Below are 15563 nucleotides of genomic sequence, written 5' to 3'. Positions count from 1 at the left end.
ATCCCCATTTGACAGATGAGGTCACCGAGGCACAGAGAAGTTAAATGACTTGCCCAAAGTCCCACAGCTGACAAGTGGCAGAGCTGGGATTCGAACCGAAGACCTCTGACTCCCAAGCCCGGGCTCTTTCCACTGAGCCACACTGCTTTTGCTTTCGGCAGCAACCACAAACTCCTAACAACTGGCTTTAAGGCAATGCATCATCTCTCTCTCTCTCTCTTTGTCTCTCTCTCTTTCTCTCTCTTATGGTATTTGGTAAGCACTTACTAGGAGCCAAGCACTGTTCGAAGCACTGGGGCTTAAAAGGCAATCAGGCCCAATGCAAGGCAATCAGGTTGGACACAGTCCACAGCCCACATGGAGTTCACAGTTTAAATCCCCATTTTACAGATAAGGTAACTGATGCACGGAGAAGTGAAGTCATGGTACTTGTTAAGCGCTTACTATGTGCCAGGCACTGTTCTAAGCGCTGGGGTAGAGAATAATGATGGCATTTAAGTGCTTACTATGTGCCAGGCACTGTTCTAAGCACTGGGGTAGATACAAGGTAAGTGAAGTGACTTGCCCAAGGTCATCCAGCAGATAAGTGGCAGAACTGGGACTAGAACCCAGGTCTTTCGGTCTCCCAGGCCACTAGGCCACTCTGCTTCTCAGACTCCCTTCTTCCACCTCACCCCTGCTCGCTCTCTTGATTCCTTCCAAGTGAATTTACTGTGCCTCATTCTTTCCCATCTCTCAGGCTTCTGACCCTTTGATCCCACCTGGGAACTCCTTCCCCCTTCATATCTTGACAGACCACCCTCTTCTAAGCCCTCCTGAAATAGTATCTCCTCCAGGAGTTCTTTCCTGATTAATTCCACAGCTTCTTACTTAATGTCCCCTACTTCTCACATCAGCCCTTTTGTGCTACTCGAAACTCCCTGTGGCAATTTTGTACGTATCTTATATATTCTAGTCTTTCTTCCTATCTGTAAATATACTTGAATGACTATCTACCACTAGATTATAAACTCCTTGAGGGATCTTGTCTAGTAATTCTATCATACTCTCCCAAGTGTCTAGTTCGATGTTCTGGCTCAGTGGAAAGAGCACGGGTTTTGGAGTCAGAGGTCATGAGTTTGAATCCTAGCTCTGCCACTCGTCAGCTGCGTGACTGTGGGCGAGGCACTTAACTTCTCTGTGCCCCAGTTCCCTCATCTGTAAAATGGGGATGAAGACTGTGAGCCCCACGTGGGACAACCTGATTCCCCTGTGTCTACCCCAGCGCTTAGAACAGTGCTCTGCACATAGTAAGCGCTTAACAAATACCAGCATTATAATGTTCTGTGCTCACACATAGTAGGTGTGAAATTAGGGGAAGCAGCAAGGCCCAGTGGAAAGAGCACTGGCCTGGAAGTCAGAGAATGCGGGTTCTAATCCCATCTCCACCATTTATCTGCCGTGTGACCTTGGGCTAGTCCCTTAGCTTCTCTGAGCCTCGGTTACCTCATCTGTAAAATGGGGATTAAAACCGTGAGCCCCATGTGGGATAGATACCGTGTCCGACTGATTACCTTGTATCTACCCCAGGGCTTAAAACAGTGCTTGGCACATAGTAACTGCTTGGCTCTCCCCTATCGTCATTATTATTATAGTTTATATGATTAAAGGAATATAGGATAATTTTCCTATCTTTCTCTTGTCTCCCCCAGCCCAAGCAGGTTCACGACGTGGCTTTCTCTTGGCATCCTGCTCACCCGGGATCTGAACAGTCTAGCCCAATAGTTGCATTTTGGGCAGACAAGCTAAATCCTCTGTAACCACAAAGAAAAGCCACCTAAACACTAATCTGATGAAAGCAACCCAAGGACAATTTGAAAACCAGGCTAAGAAAATGAATCTGTTTCCGGTCACCGATTTAGAAAATGTCTTCTTGAAGATCTATTATATTCGGAAGACCTTCTTTATTGATTTTGTACTAAGTACATTCAAAAGCCTGAATTTTAATGACCATCGACACAATTCCCCCAGCATCCCTTTAAGCGTATGCCAGGGAAAACCTGGACCAGCCATGCACGTTGACTTCAACTAGGCGCTTTGCCCTGCGATGTTACTCATGTCTCTCAGCAGCCCAGGTCTGTGGTTCTGCTCCAGACTTTCCATGTACTCAAAATAGTCACTCACTCGAAATCGACGCAATGCTTCTTCCTGCCAAAAAAAAAAAAGTATGGAGTAAGGCACCAGCTGTGGGAGAGAGAAAGGGTCTGAGCCACACCTCGACGGCTCTGCCCGTCTCTTTGCCGCAGTTCTGACAGTGTGAGAGAAAGGAAAATCAGAGCATTCACTCTGGTGATTTTTTAAATACTCAGGTCTTTTTTTTTCCCGGTTCCCAAAATATCTGGAGAAACTCCCATCTTCTTCTAAAATCTGCAGACCTCAAAAACCGTTCTAAATCACGAAATATGCCCAAAATGTTTCTTTACTGGAGATTCCCAATTGAACCCTGGAAGAAGCCAGAGGAGCATCAATTCCCCCTGGAGATGGCAGGACACAACAGATACGCCGTACCCTGCTGATTCGGGCAGTCTGGCAATGACAAATAAACATATTCAATTGCAACCTAATGAAAATGTACAGTGAGGCCTCCTTTATAGCGCATGTGACAGCTTGGGAAGGACTTCACAATCACTGCCAACATCTGGCATTTATGTTCATTCATTCGTTCGATCGATCGTATTTGAGTGCTTACTGTGTGCGAAGCACTGTACTAAGCACTTGGAAGCGCTTATATACGCAGAGCCAAGTGTCAAGGAGAAAGCAAAAAAGGAGATAAGGTAAACCCGCTCCCGCACACCCAGGACGGCAGACCTGTCTTCCCACAGTGGGGCTCCGTTTAGTAAGAATGCTGGGAGAGGTCAGGACAACAACCTGATCCACATTGTGGACCACCAGCTCTTTAGTAATGTTGGTATGTGTTAAGCGCTTACTATGTGCCAAGCACTGTTCTAAGCGCTGGGGTGGATACAAGGTAATCAGGTTGTCCCACGTAGGGCTCACAGCCTTCACCCCCATTTTACAGATGAGGGAACGGAGGCCCAGAGAAGTTAAGTGACTTGCCCAAGGTCACACAGCTGACAAGTGGTGGGGTGGGATTAGAACCCATGATCTCTGACTCCCAAGCCCGGGCTCTTTCCACTGAGCCACACTGCTTGGGCGTGGGCTGCTGCTTTTATGTCTATTGCCGAGCTGTATGGCCTAGTGGAAGGAGAATGGGAGCCAGAGGATCTGCGTTCTAATCCCAGCCTGCCAGGTGCCTGCTGTGTGACCTCGGGTGTCACTTAACTTCTCTGTGCCTGTTACCTCACCTGTACAAGGGGGACTAATACCGTGAGCCCCTTGTGGGACATCGTGTCCAACCTGATTGGCTCCTACCTACCCCAGTGCTTGGTCCAGAGCCTGGCATTATAGTGGGCACTTAACAAATACCACAAAAAGGCACTGTATGTAGTGCTAAGTGCTGGAACAAATACAAGATAATCAGGTTCTACATGGGGCTCAGAGTTTAAGCAGGAGGGAGAACAGGTAGCAAATCCCCATTCTGCAGAAGGGGGACTGAGGTACAGAAAAGGTAAGTGACTTGCCCAAGGTCATACAGCTGTTCATGCTCTTTCCATTAGGCCATGCTGCTTCCCTTAAGCCTTCTTCCCTTTAGTCTGATTTCCACTGCCTCATTCTGGCAGTATTCACTGCGCAACACAGGGCAATTATTGACAGTTTGCTAATTGGGTGGGAATTAATCTGATTTTATGTGTACACACACACACACACATATATATATATATATATAAATTGATCTTGCCCTAGTTTACAGCATTTAGTTGGGGCACTGTAATGATGTAAAGTTGTACTGAGTTTCCACAACTGCTTTTTTGGTGTCACACAGCTTCTCCAAGCATGGCATTATTTCACTGAAGTCTGTCCTAATGTTGAATTTGCAGACGGCAATTGAGCCTGTTGCGGTAACTTGTAACTTCTTCTAGGCCTGTTGCCAGGCAGCTAGCATCCTGGCGGCCAAAAATGAGGATAATATGCTCGTGTCAGTTGTTTGACCCTCTCTGTATCGCACCAGAACAGAATGGTTGTTCTTCCAGGAACACACTCCAGAAGACACAAGTGGTTGCTCTCGGTGGTAGAGATTTTATTTGCCGAGAGCCCGGATCACTCTCATGAAAGTGATTCTGTGGCTTGGCACTGCCGGTCCTGCAGTGCCAAGAACTCAAGGAGAGAGCAGGGAGCCAGGGACCGAAAACTCAGACTGGCTGGTTGGCAGTGAGCGGGTATCGGCTGACAGAAAAGAGACCTTGCCCTTCCAATGCCAGACTTCCAAAGGACACGATCTGGCTCCCATAAAAGGGCAGGGATCATGTCTACCAACTCCTTCCGACTCCCAGACCTGTGCTCTCTCCGCTCGGCAACACCGCTTCATGCCGGTATGCAGCATCATCGTAATATTTGAGGCCCGAAGCAAGCGTTCTTTTGTCACAGTAGGAAGTAAAATTTGCAATCATCGTGTTTGTAACTGGCAATGTTACCCCTCCACGTACATGCTAAGACTTGCCAGACATTAAAAACACATCCTGCTTAAAGTAGTGTTGAAGGGAGGTGATTACTTCATTTGATTTGATTGTTCTTCAAGAGGGCACTTCATCATTCAGATCTGAATACTCCAAAAGGTAATGCCGCTAACCAAAGCAGGACACGCTCGGGGTGACTGCGACAGTCTCTATCCTGTTTGTTTTTTTTATGACATTTGTCAAACGCTTAACCCTGGTCCTTGTGACTCCCAGCCTTGTGCTCTATCCACTAGGCCACGTTGCTTCTTCTGAATGAGGGGGACCAGAAAGCCGGGGAGCATAGCATTTTTGGCTTTAGCTCCTCACCACACTGTCTTCCAACATATTTCCTAATGGGCTTTAAACCAATTTGATTCAAATGTCAATCACTTAAATAGGCCTGAGTAGTAGAGCTCTCTAATCCCTGCTTTTCCAGTACTGTAGTTTGGAACGGTGGCTCAGGGCTCAAACCACAACAGATAAACACCAAGGAAGTAGGAATATCCACTTCAGCCATTTTAATTGCTTAAACTGTAAACTCTAGACTGTAAGCTCACTGCGGGCAGGAAAGGCGGCTATCGATTCTGTTGTACTGAGTTCTCCCAAGGGCTCAGTACAGTGTTCTGCATACTGTAAGTGATCAATTTGATTGCTTAATGAAAGGAGAGGTTTGCTCACCTTTGGGGACCATCTTGGGGGTGGTGGGGATAGGTTGGGAAGGTAAGGTGAAAGGAAGAGGGTCATGAGAGGGTGTGTTGAATCACCAGGAGTTAGGACAACTAGGCAACTCATCTCCAAATCAGGGCATTCCAAATGCAGAGAAGCAGCATGGCTTAGTGGAAAGAAGATGGACCCAGGAGACAGAGGACCTGGGTTCTAATCCCAGATCTGCCACTTATATGCTGGGTGACCTTGGACAAGTCATTTCACTTCTCTGGGCCTCAGTTTCCTCATCTGTAAAATGAGGATGAAGGTTGTGAGCCTCATGTAGACTGTAAGCCCGTCAAAGGGCAGGGACTGTCTCTGTTACCGATTTGTACATCCCAAGCGTTTAGTACAGTGCTCTGCACATAGTAAGTGCTCAATAAATACTATTGAATGAATGAATGAATGTGGGAAAAGGACTGTTCTCAACCTGATCAACTACTATGTACCTGAGCATTAGTACAGTACTCAGCACATAGAGCTTAACAAATACTATAAAAAAAAATTCCAAATACTCCTCACAGAGGCAACAAGCAGGTAACGGACACTAGAAGGAAGAAAATGGTAGTGTTTGGTTTATCTGCATGTTTTCATGCCCTGCTTGTCCTCATTTCACTTTACAGAGCAAATGAGGGAAAGCAGAGTATAAAAACACAAGGGTAATCCAAACCTCTCACCTTCAGTCTTTCGTTTAAATTTAGCTTCTGTGCCCCCCACCCAACCTTTATAAAAATGCTAACAAGTAGCAAAATTGACTGGTTTTGAGTTTCACTTGCTTTCTCTTGTCCCTTTTCAGCTTTGCTGAAGATGCTTGCAAGCAGAAGGAACAGCAGAAGATAGGCCAAAGGATAGCAGAGAAGGGAGAAGCCTGAAGAATCCACAAATACGGTATTTAGCTCTTCGGTTGCTGAGAAGTGACTCATTTTCTCTCACATGTATACCATTTAAGGAATGAAATAATAAATGTCCTACAGAAGCTTCCTGAGCAAGCTACCGGCATACCATTAAATCTGGTCTAGGAATATCAAGTTCCAGGAAACAGTGATGATATGAGATTTGTGCTACATTGACTAATCATGTAGGCAGATCATTCAAAATCCATCCATTTCTGAAAAACAGGTCAAAGAAAGGAGGGTCAGAAAGTGTTCTAAGTAAGGCTGAATTTCCAGCTTACGTGGGGGCTTACTTAATGAAGAAGTAAGTGGCTAGAAAGCAGCTAGAGATTCAAGAATGCATTTTGCCCTCAGTTCATTTCTACAAGTGGTAAAATCAGTCAGGGTGGGTCTAATGGTGGAATGATTCTACGGTTTATTTGAAGAAATGAGATTCAAGTTTCTATGAAAACGCATGTCTCTATAGACTAAAAGGAAAAGAATTTGAAACAACGTTTTTGAATCACTTCAGAGAAACAGTCTTTGAAGGGTGACTGGTTAAATTCATCTGTTCAAATGTTTTTGGACAAAGTTGCTTGATTTTCTTTTTTGCTTCCTGCTTTCATGGTGCCTGTCAGAGAACAGAAAGTTGTAACTATGAAACGGACGATTCAATCTTCTGCTATTTCAGCTGAAGGGTATCTGATTTAACATATACTTGTGTATTTAATGGATAAATGTCCCCAGATTTGCATCACAAAAGTTAATTTGTTCCCTAGTTCCTGTTTTGTTAAGATTTTAATCATAAATTCATTTCTGTATTGATCTGAGCTGCCGTAGCAGAAAACGTTTTTCTAAAGAACTAGCAGAATAGCCCTTCCTTCCCCTGGATTATACAGATGTTTTCTTTAAAATTCTCCCTTTTTAATTCCCTGCTTCTCTCCATTTTTTTTAACCAGGAATTTCCATAGCATTTTTTATTTTTCCAAAGGCCTTCATGGCAGTTCTCTTATATGCCTGGGAGGTAGGATAGGCATTCTACTTTACACTGAGGAAAAGGAGACCAGAGATGTTATGTGGCATGCCCAAGGTTACCTGGCAGGCCAGTGTCGGAACCGTGACTAAAAAATAGTTTTGACTCCGAGTCATCATCTTTCCACCGGACTATAATGTCTTTCCAGGGAGATTTCTTATAATGGGCTTTCTCCTCCTTTTCCATCCCTAAATCATGCGTGTTTCTTTTTCTTTTTCTCTCTCTGTCTCTGTCTCTATTCCCCCATTCCCCTCCACCCCCGCACCGGCAAACTTCCTAATAATAAATCATTTGGTATTTGCTAAGTGCTGGGATAGACACACAATATTGAAATTGGTCCTAGAGTCACATGGGGATCATCAAGATTTAACCGATAGGGAGAACAAATCGGCACGGCATAGTGGATAGAGCACAGGCCCGGGAGTCCAAAGGCTGTAGGTTCTAATCCTGGCTCTGCCACTTGTCTGATGAGTCAGTTGGGCAAGTCACTTCTTTTGGGGGGGCCTCAGTTACCTCATCTGTAAAATGGGGATTGAGACTTTCAGCCCCAAATGGGTCAGAGACTGTGTCCAACTTAAGTATAGTGCCTGGCACATAGTAAGTGCTTAACAAATACCATCGTTATTATTACCTATATTATTACAGATGAGGAAATTGAGGCATAGAGATGTAAAATAACTTGCTCACCGTGACACAGTAGACAAGTGGCAGAACTGGGGTTCTGATCCCAATGTCCTAACTCCCAGGGTCTAGGCTCTTTCTAAGGCCACACCGCTTCCTCCCCTTCCCAGGATGGTGTCTTTTCTCTCTCTTCACCCCTCTTGTCATTTTCCTTCCTTCTGTTCCACTCTGCTCCCACCTTCCCTTGGGTTTCCCATCGTCTCTTTCTCTTTTCTCAGTTGTTTTTTCCCCCTTCTTCTGCTATGTTAGTAATAATAATGAATCACTTCTACTTCACTATTTTCATTTCTGAAAACAATCTTTCCCTTGCAGGCTGTCTCCTCTTTTCTTCAAAATTCTTTCTTTACATCAGGTGGCAAATGGCTATTCCCCTTCCTGAAACTCTGCCCCACTGTGAGAATTTTGTATTTTTCCCTCGTCATTCATTTGACAGTCGCTGTACTTTCTTTTTTCTCTCTTTTTTGGTGGTTTTATTTACCTTATCTCTGTTTGCTAACACTGCATGTTTTCCCTTTGAGATTTTCTTTTTGTGATCATATCTGTGGTTTTTCAGTTATTTCACTGACTTTTCTATCTCTGTTTTTTCAGTAGGTTTGTTTTTCATCATGGATAACTTTATTTCAGTCAATTTTTTTTTGTAGCTCTAATAGCTTGGCTTTCAGGTACCATTTGGCCAACTTGGGTTTTTGTTCTTCTCTCATTAACTATTTCCTCGCTCTTTCCCTCTCTCGTCTCTTATCGTTTCCTTTCCTTTTATGCCTGAACAATTTTTGCCTGGCTCTCCTCATCACCTAGAGGCTCCTGTAAGAAGCTTTGTCTGTACTGTCCTTCCTGACCTGGTAGGCTCCCCATATTTTTTTTTTTTTATGGTATCAGACCTCTCCTCAGCATCGATGCCTTATCGTGGCAGATTTGCGTTCGGGAGAGTACAGTATAACAGAGTTGGTAGACACATTCCCTACTCAGTCTCCACCAACTCTCTTCATCTTCACCTACTTCTCCTCAACTCACTCCCTATGTTGGTCCCAAACCACCTACCTAACTAAATACGATTGAGTGAATGAATGAACTAAATCTACCTTCTTCACGCTACTCCCCCGGCATGAAACTGCCTTCTCCCAATCCATCATTCTACAGCCCTCGACATATTCAAAGCCCTCCTAAAATCCCACCTCCTACAATAATAATAATGTAATTTACTATGTACCAAGTTCTGTCCTAAGCACCGGGGTAGATACAAGGAAATCAGGTTGTCCCACGTGGGGCTCACAGACTTAATCCCCATTTTACAGATGAGGGAACTGAGGCACAGAGAAATTAAGCGACTTGTACAAAGTCACACAGCTGACAAGTGGCAGAGTGGGGATTAGAACCCATGACCTCTGACTCCCAAGCCCAGGCTCTTTCCACTGAGCCACGCTGCTTCTCTAAGCCTTCCCCGATCTATTCCCACCACCCCAAGTTGTATCATCATCATCAATGGTATTTATTGAGTGCTTACTGCGTGCAGAGCACTGTACTAAGTGCTTGGGAGGGTACAATAAGACAGAGTTGGTAGACACGTTCGCTGACAGACTAGAGGAGGAGACAGATTTTAATATAAATATTAAATTCTATTCAACTACATATTCCATTATTTATTCTAATTACTGTAATCTGGAAATATTGTTAGGTCTGTGTCTCTCACTAGCGTATATGCTCCTTGTGGGTAGGGAACATGTCCATTTTTTTGCTGTCCTTTTTCAAGCATTTAGTATAATGTATTGCATCCGGAGGGGGTTCAAGAAATAGCATTACCTCCTCCGTCTCGAGTCCCTTCTAACCATTCTCTCCTTCCTCTCTTTTTCCTTCCCCCCACTTCCCATTTTTGTGCTTTCTCTCTCTCCTTTTCTCCTCTTCTTCCTCTTTCTCACTCTCTTTCTCCTCTATCCGTCTTCCTTCCTCTCTCTTTTCTCCCCCCCTTCCTTATTTCTCCCAACTTTTCCTTTCTCTCCCCTGCCTCATGTCTTCTCCGCTTCCATTTGTTTCCCTCTTCTTCTCAAAACCCTGCTCCCTCAGTGCTCCACCCCATGTTCACCCCTACGTTCCCATTACCAGGTTGGCACCTCGACCTCTTCCTTTCTCTGCCCAGGTTTCCCAGCAATTTGGCAGTTAGCATTTGAGCCCTGATAACCACACATGGGCAGTGAAAATGAGGTGGGAAAAAACTAGGGCGATAGACTGCTTTGTCCAAAGCTGAGTCTGCAAGGGGGACGACAGTACCACTGGGAAAAGTGTAATCAATGTGACTTTATTTAGAGCAAATGGTGCCAGGCCAGGAACATTCTATCTGGGAAGACAACGGGCCGCAGTGGCAGAGGAGAAGCCGAGAGGGAAGTAGACCCAAGTGGGCTGCTCATCCTGTCCGTCTCATACACCATCCTCGGTGAGTAGCTGGGAACGTATACACTCGAAGGGAAGGTTGGCTCAAGGGTCAATCCTCAAAGGCCGCCATGAGTGACTTGGTATCAAATTGCGGGGGATGGGGTCGTGATTTCCCAGCAGGCACTGTTCCTCAATTCAGTCGATCGATTGTATTTGAGTGTTTACTGTGTGCACTGAACTGTACTTAGCGCTACAAGCAGCGTGGCCTGATAGAGCACGGGCCTGGGACTCAGAAGGACCTGAGTTCTAATCCCAGCTCTGCCACACGTCTGCTGTGTGAACTTGGGAGAGTCACTTAATTACTGTGTGTCTTTCCTCACCTATAAAATGGGATTAAGACTGTGAGCCCCATAGGAGACAGGGATTGTGTCCAACCTCACTACCTTGTACCTACCCCAGTGCTTAGAAGAGTGCTTGGCACATAGTAAGCACCTAACAAATAGCATAATCATTATTATTATTTTTAATAGAAGTTAATGTGATGTCACATTCCCAACCCGAAGTCTAAAATCAATTTGTTGACAGCCTAACTCTGCTCTCTCCTCCGCCAGGCAAAACTACTTTTCTTCACTCATTGACGCCCGTGCCCGTCTCCCCCGCCAATTGTTCCGGACTTTTAATTATCTCCTCAGGCCCCTTGTTCCTCCCCCTCACCCCCCACGATCTGGCCACCTACTTCATCATGAAAATAAACACAATCAGGTCTGAGCTCCCCAAAGTCACCCCCCCTTTCTCCTTCTCCCCCCTCCCCGCAACCCTCTCCCCAACTTTCCCATCCTTTCCTGCAGTATCCTCAGAGGAGATCTCCTCCCTCCTCGCAAGTGCCACCCCCTTCACCTGTCCTTCGGACCCCATTCCCGCTCAATTTATAAAAACCATCGCCCCTTTCCTCCTCCCCTCCTTAACTTCTATCTTCAACTACTCACGCTCCAATGGCTTCTTCCCCTCTGCCTTCAAACATGCCCGTGTCTCCCCCATCCTAAAAAAACCCTCTCTTGACCCCACTTCCCCTTCCAGTTATCGCCTTATCTCCCTCCTACCCTTCCTTTCCAAACTCCTAGAATGAGTCGTCTACACTCGCTGCCGCAAATTCCACAACTCCAATTCTCTCCCGGACCCCCTCCAATCTGCCTTCCGTCCCCTCCCCTCTACCGAGACTGCTCTCTCAAAGGTCACCCGTGACCTCCTTCTTGCCAAATCCAGTGGCTCCTACTCTATCCTAATCCTCCTCGACCTCTCAGCTGCCTTTGACCCTGTCGACCATCCCCTTCTCCTCCACACCTTATCTCACCTTGGCTTCATGGACTCCGTCATCTCCCGGTTCTCCTCTTATCTCTCTGGCCGTTCATTCTCGGTCTCCTTCGCGGGCTCCTCCTCCACCTCCCATCCTTTAACTATAGGGATGCCTCAAGGGTCAGTCCTTGGCCCTCTTCTGTTCTCCATCTACACTCACTCCCTTGGTGAACTCATTCACTCCCACGGCTTGACTATCATCTCTGTGCCGATGACATACAAATCTACATCTCCTCCCCTGTTCTCTCCTCCTCCCTTCAGACTCGCATCTCCTCCTGCCTCCCGGACGTCTCCACCTGGATGCCTGCCCGCCACCTAAAACTCAACATGTCCAACACTGAGCTCCTTATCTTCCTTCCCAAACCCTGTCCTCTGACTTCTCTGTCACTGTGGACGGCACGACCATCCTTCCTGTCTCTCAACCCCGCAACCTTGGAGTCATCTTTGACTCAGCTCTCTCATTCACCCAACACATCCAATCCATTACCAAGGCCTGCCGGTCTCACCTTTACAATATTGCCAAGATCCGCCCTTTCCTCTCCAACCAAATTACTGCTACAGGTTCTAGTAATATCCCAGCTGGATTATTGTGTCAGCCTTCTCTCTCATCTCCCTTCCTCCTGTCTCTCCCCGCTCCAGTCTATTCTTCATTCCTCTGCCCGGATCATCTTCCTGCAGAAACGCTCTGGGCATGTCATTCCCCTCCTTAAAAACCTCCAGTGGTTGCCTATCAACCTCCACACGAAACAAAAACTTCTCACTCTGGGCTTCAAGGCTCTCCATCACCTTGCCCCCTCCTACCTCTCCTCCCTTCTCTCTTTCTACTCTCCACCCCATACACTCTGCTCCTCTACTGTTCACCTCCTTGCTGTCTCCCGTTCGTGCCTATCCTGCCGTCGACCCCTGGGCCACGTCCTCCCGCCGTCCTGGAATGCCCTCCCTCCTCACCTTCGCCAAATTAACTCTCTTCCCCTCTTCAAAGCCCTACTGAGAGCTCATGTCCTCCGAGAGGCCTCCTCAGACTGAGCTTCCCCTTTTCCCTCTGCTCCCTCTCTGCTCCTTCCCACAGCACTGTGCTCATTTGTATATATTTTTATTACCCTATTTATTTTGTTAATGAGGTGTACATCCCCTTGATTCTATTAATTGTGATTGTTACCTTGTTTTGGTCCGCTTGCCTCCCCCCATTAGACTGTGAGGCCGTCATTGGGCAGGGACTGTCTCTATCTGTTGCCAAACTGTACAGTCCAAGTGCTTAGTCCAGTGCTCTGCACATAGTAAGCACTCAATAAATACTACTGAATGAATGAATGAAAGGGATCAAAAAAATTCAAAGCTACGGCAAACTGAGTGCAATAATAGTGCAAAATGGGGATTAACACTGAGCCCCGTATGGGACAGGGACTCTGCCCAAACCAATTTGCTTGTGCCCATCCCAGCACTTAGTACAGAAGCATTGAGTAAGCACTTAACAAATACCACAGTTATAGAGAAGCAGCGTGGCACAGTGGATAGAGCACAGGCCTGGGAGTTAGAAATTAATGGGTTCTAATCCCAGCTCCGCCACCTGTCAGCTATGTGACTTTGGGCAAGTCACTTCACTTCTCTGTGCCTCAGTTACCTCATCTGTAAAATGGGGATAAAGACTGTGAGCCTCACGTGGGACAACCTGATGACCGTGTATCTACCCCAGCGCTTAGAACAGTGCTCTGCACATAGTAAGCGCTTAACAAACACCAACATTATTATTATTGTTATTATTACTATTAATATTCACAGTGACTCCAACAAGTTGGAAATTAGCGTGAAATTCAGTTAGTAGTAGGGGTAAAATTCAATTGGAAGAGGTTCCAATAGAGGCACCAAAAATAAATACCATTTACAGAGGCAGGGCTAGCCACAAACACAGAGAGAAAACGATCTTGGGGTCAGAGTCAATTCCAAGCTGAATGAGGTAGCAAGGTAGTGTTGCTATTTTCTTTACTAGTCAGACCCTTAAAGTAACATGTCCAGCTTGGGTCAGCACATAAGAAAAAGGATGAGACACTGGAGAGGAGCCAGAGAAGAGCAGTAGCCGGAAATGACGAAAGGGAAGAGAAAGTTGTGTTATTTAGTTTCTTTGTCTGAATAGGACAATCTCTGCACAGCTTAATTTGGCAATGGAGGGTGGGTTTCCTTCTGCAAGATTTGGTCAAAACAGATTTCCCCTCCAAAAAAAATGTACATAAAATACTTCCAAATCACCTGCCATAATAATGTTGGTATTTGTTAAGCGCTTACTATGTGCCGAGCACTGTTCTAAGCGCTGGGGTAGACACAGGGGAATCAGGTTGTCCCACGTGGGGCTCACAGTCTTAATCCCCATTTTACAGATGAGGGAACTGAGGCACAGAGAAGTGAAGTGACTTGCCCACAGTCACACAGCCGACAAGTGACAGAGTCGGGATTCGAACCCATGAACTCTGACTCCAAAGCCCGTGCTCTTTCCACTGAGCCACGCTGCTTCCATGTAATCTTGACCAATGAGTATGCTGACGGTCCATGTAGGAGAGTTTATACCCTTTATACTAAAGGTCAAAGAGTCAAAATCTGTTGAATTTAAAGAGCCACCTAATGAACGGTGTTCAAAATTCATGTTTACTGGAAATCTCTTCTTCTTCTTAGAAAAGCACACCAAAAATTGAAAAGGAATAATTAAAAAAAAAAAAGTGAAGGCATTTCTAATGAGAACACCATTCTACTGTAAATCAGAGACAGGATATTAAGAGGTGTGTGGATAAAATCCATTATATGAATTGCAAATAGGAGGTGCTTTATACAAAGCATTTGATTTAAAGGCACATTATTAAAATAGATATTAAGCAGCAACATTTCTGAATAAAATGCTACAAAATTATTTTAAAAGAGGGCAAGGCTACCTAGAAGAATGCAAGTTCGCTGAGCCATAATATCTCAAAACTACATAAAAAATTATCAACAATTTACATTTTTGGAGAACATAGGAATGAAAACCCTTCAAATAGAAACACTTGAGATAAAATAAAATAACACTGCTAATGGTTTCTGAAACAAAAAGCATGTTGTTTCTAAAAAAACTTATTATTTTTGCTTTTATGGTATTTGGTAAGCACTTACTATGTGTCAAGTACTGTGCTTAGTGCTGGCAGATATAAGTTAGATACAAAGAGAAGTACCGTGGCCTAGTGGAAAGAGCACGGGTCTAGGACTCAGAGGACCTGTGTTCTAAACTCAGCTCCACCAGTTACCTGTTGTGATTTCGGGCAAGACATTTCACTTCTCTGTGCCTCCGTTTCCTCATCTCTAAAATGGGGGTTAGGAGTGTTCATTCAATTCATTCATTCAATAGTATTTATTGAGCGCTTACTATGTGCAGAGCACTGTACTAAGTGCTTGGAATGGACAAATCGGTAACAGAGACAGTCCCTGCCCTTTGACGGGCTCACGGTCTAATCGGGGGAGACGGACAGACAAGAACAATGGCAATAAATAGAGTCAAGGGGAAGAACATCTCATTAAAACAATAGCTAATAAATAGAATCAAGGTGATATACATCTCATTAACAAAATAAATAGGGTAATGAAGTTGAGCGGACGACTACAGTGCTGAGGGGAGGAAGAGAGGGGGGAGGAGCCGAGGGAAAGGGGGGAGAAGAGGGCTTAGCTGAGGGAGGTGAGGGGGGTAGAGGAGGAGCAGAGGGAAAAGGGGGAGCTCAGTCTGGGAAGGCCTCTTGGGGAAGTTAGCACTAAGTAGGGTTTTGAAGAGGGGAAGAGAATTAGTTTGGTGGAGGTGAGGAGAGAGGGCATTCCAGCACTACGGGAGGACGTGCCCAGGGGTCGACGGCAGGGTAGGCGAGAACGGGGGATGGTGAGGAGGTGGGCGGCAGAGGAGCGGGTGTGGTGGGCAGTAGAAAGAGAAAAGGGAGGAGAGGTAGGAGAGCGCAA

General features: G+C 45.6%; 1 protein-coding gene across 3 annotated transcripts in view; it reads right to left on the bottom strand.

Annotated features, from left to right (window-relative positions):
* Positions 1–1889: 1889 nt before the first annotated feature.
* Positions 1890–15563, bottom strand: part of TBC1D32 (TBC1 domain family member 32) — a 235422-nt gene continuing 221748 nt past the window's right edge. For 2 of the 3 annotated variants that reach the window (XM_029056257.2, XM_029056276.2), the window contains one exon: positions 1890–2187. In XM_029056257.2, coding sequence (XP_028912090.1) covers positions 2068–2187 — 120 coding nt within the window. In that variant the 3' untranslated portion in view covers positions 1890–2067. Of the gene's footprint in view, positions 2188–6587; positions 6801–15563 lie in introns of those variants that run through there. The other variant, XM_029056266.2, reaches the window with a different exon arrangement.

Source organism: Ornithorhynchus anatinus, chromosome 2 (assembly GCF_004115215.2).
Source record: "Ornithorhynchus anatinus isolate Pmale09 chromosome 2, mOrnAna1.pri.v4, whole genome shotgun sequence".
Lineage (NCBI taxonomy): Eukaryota > Metazoa > Chordata > Mammalia > Monotremata > Ornithorhynchidae > Ornithorhynchus > Ornithorhynchus anatinus.
This window is presented reverse-complemented; position numbering and strand designations above follow the sequence as displayed.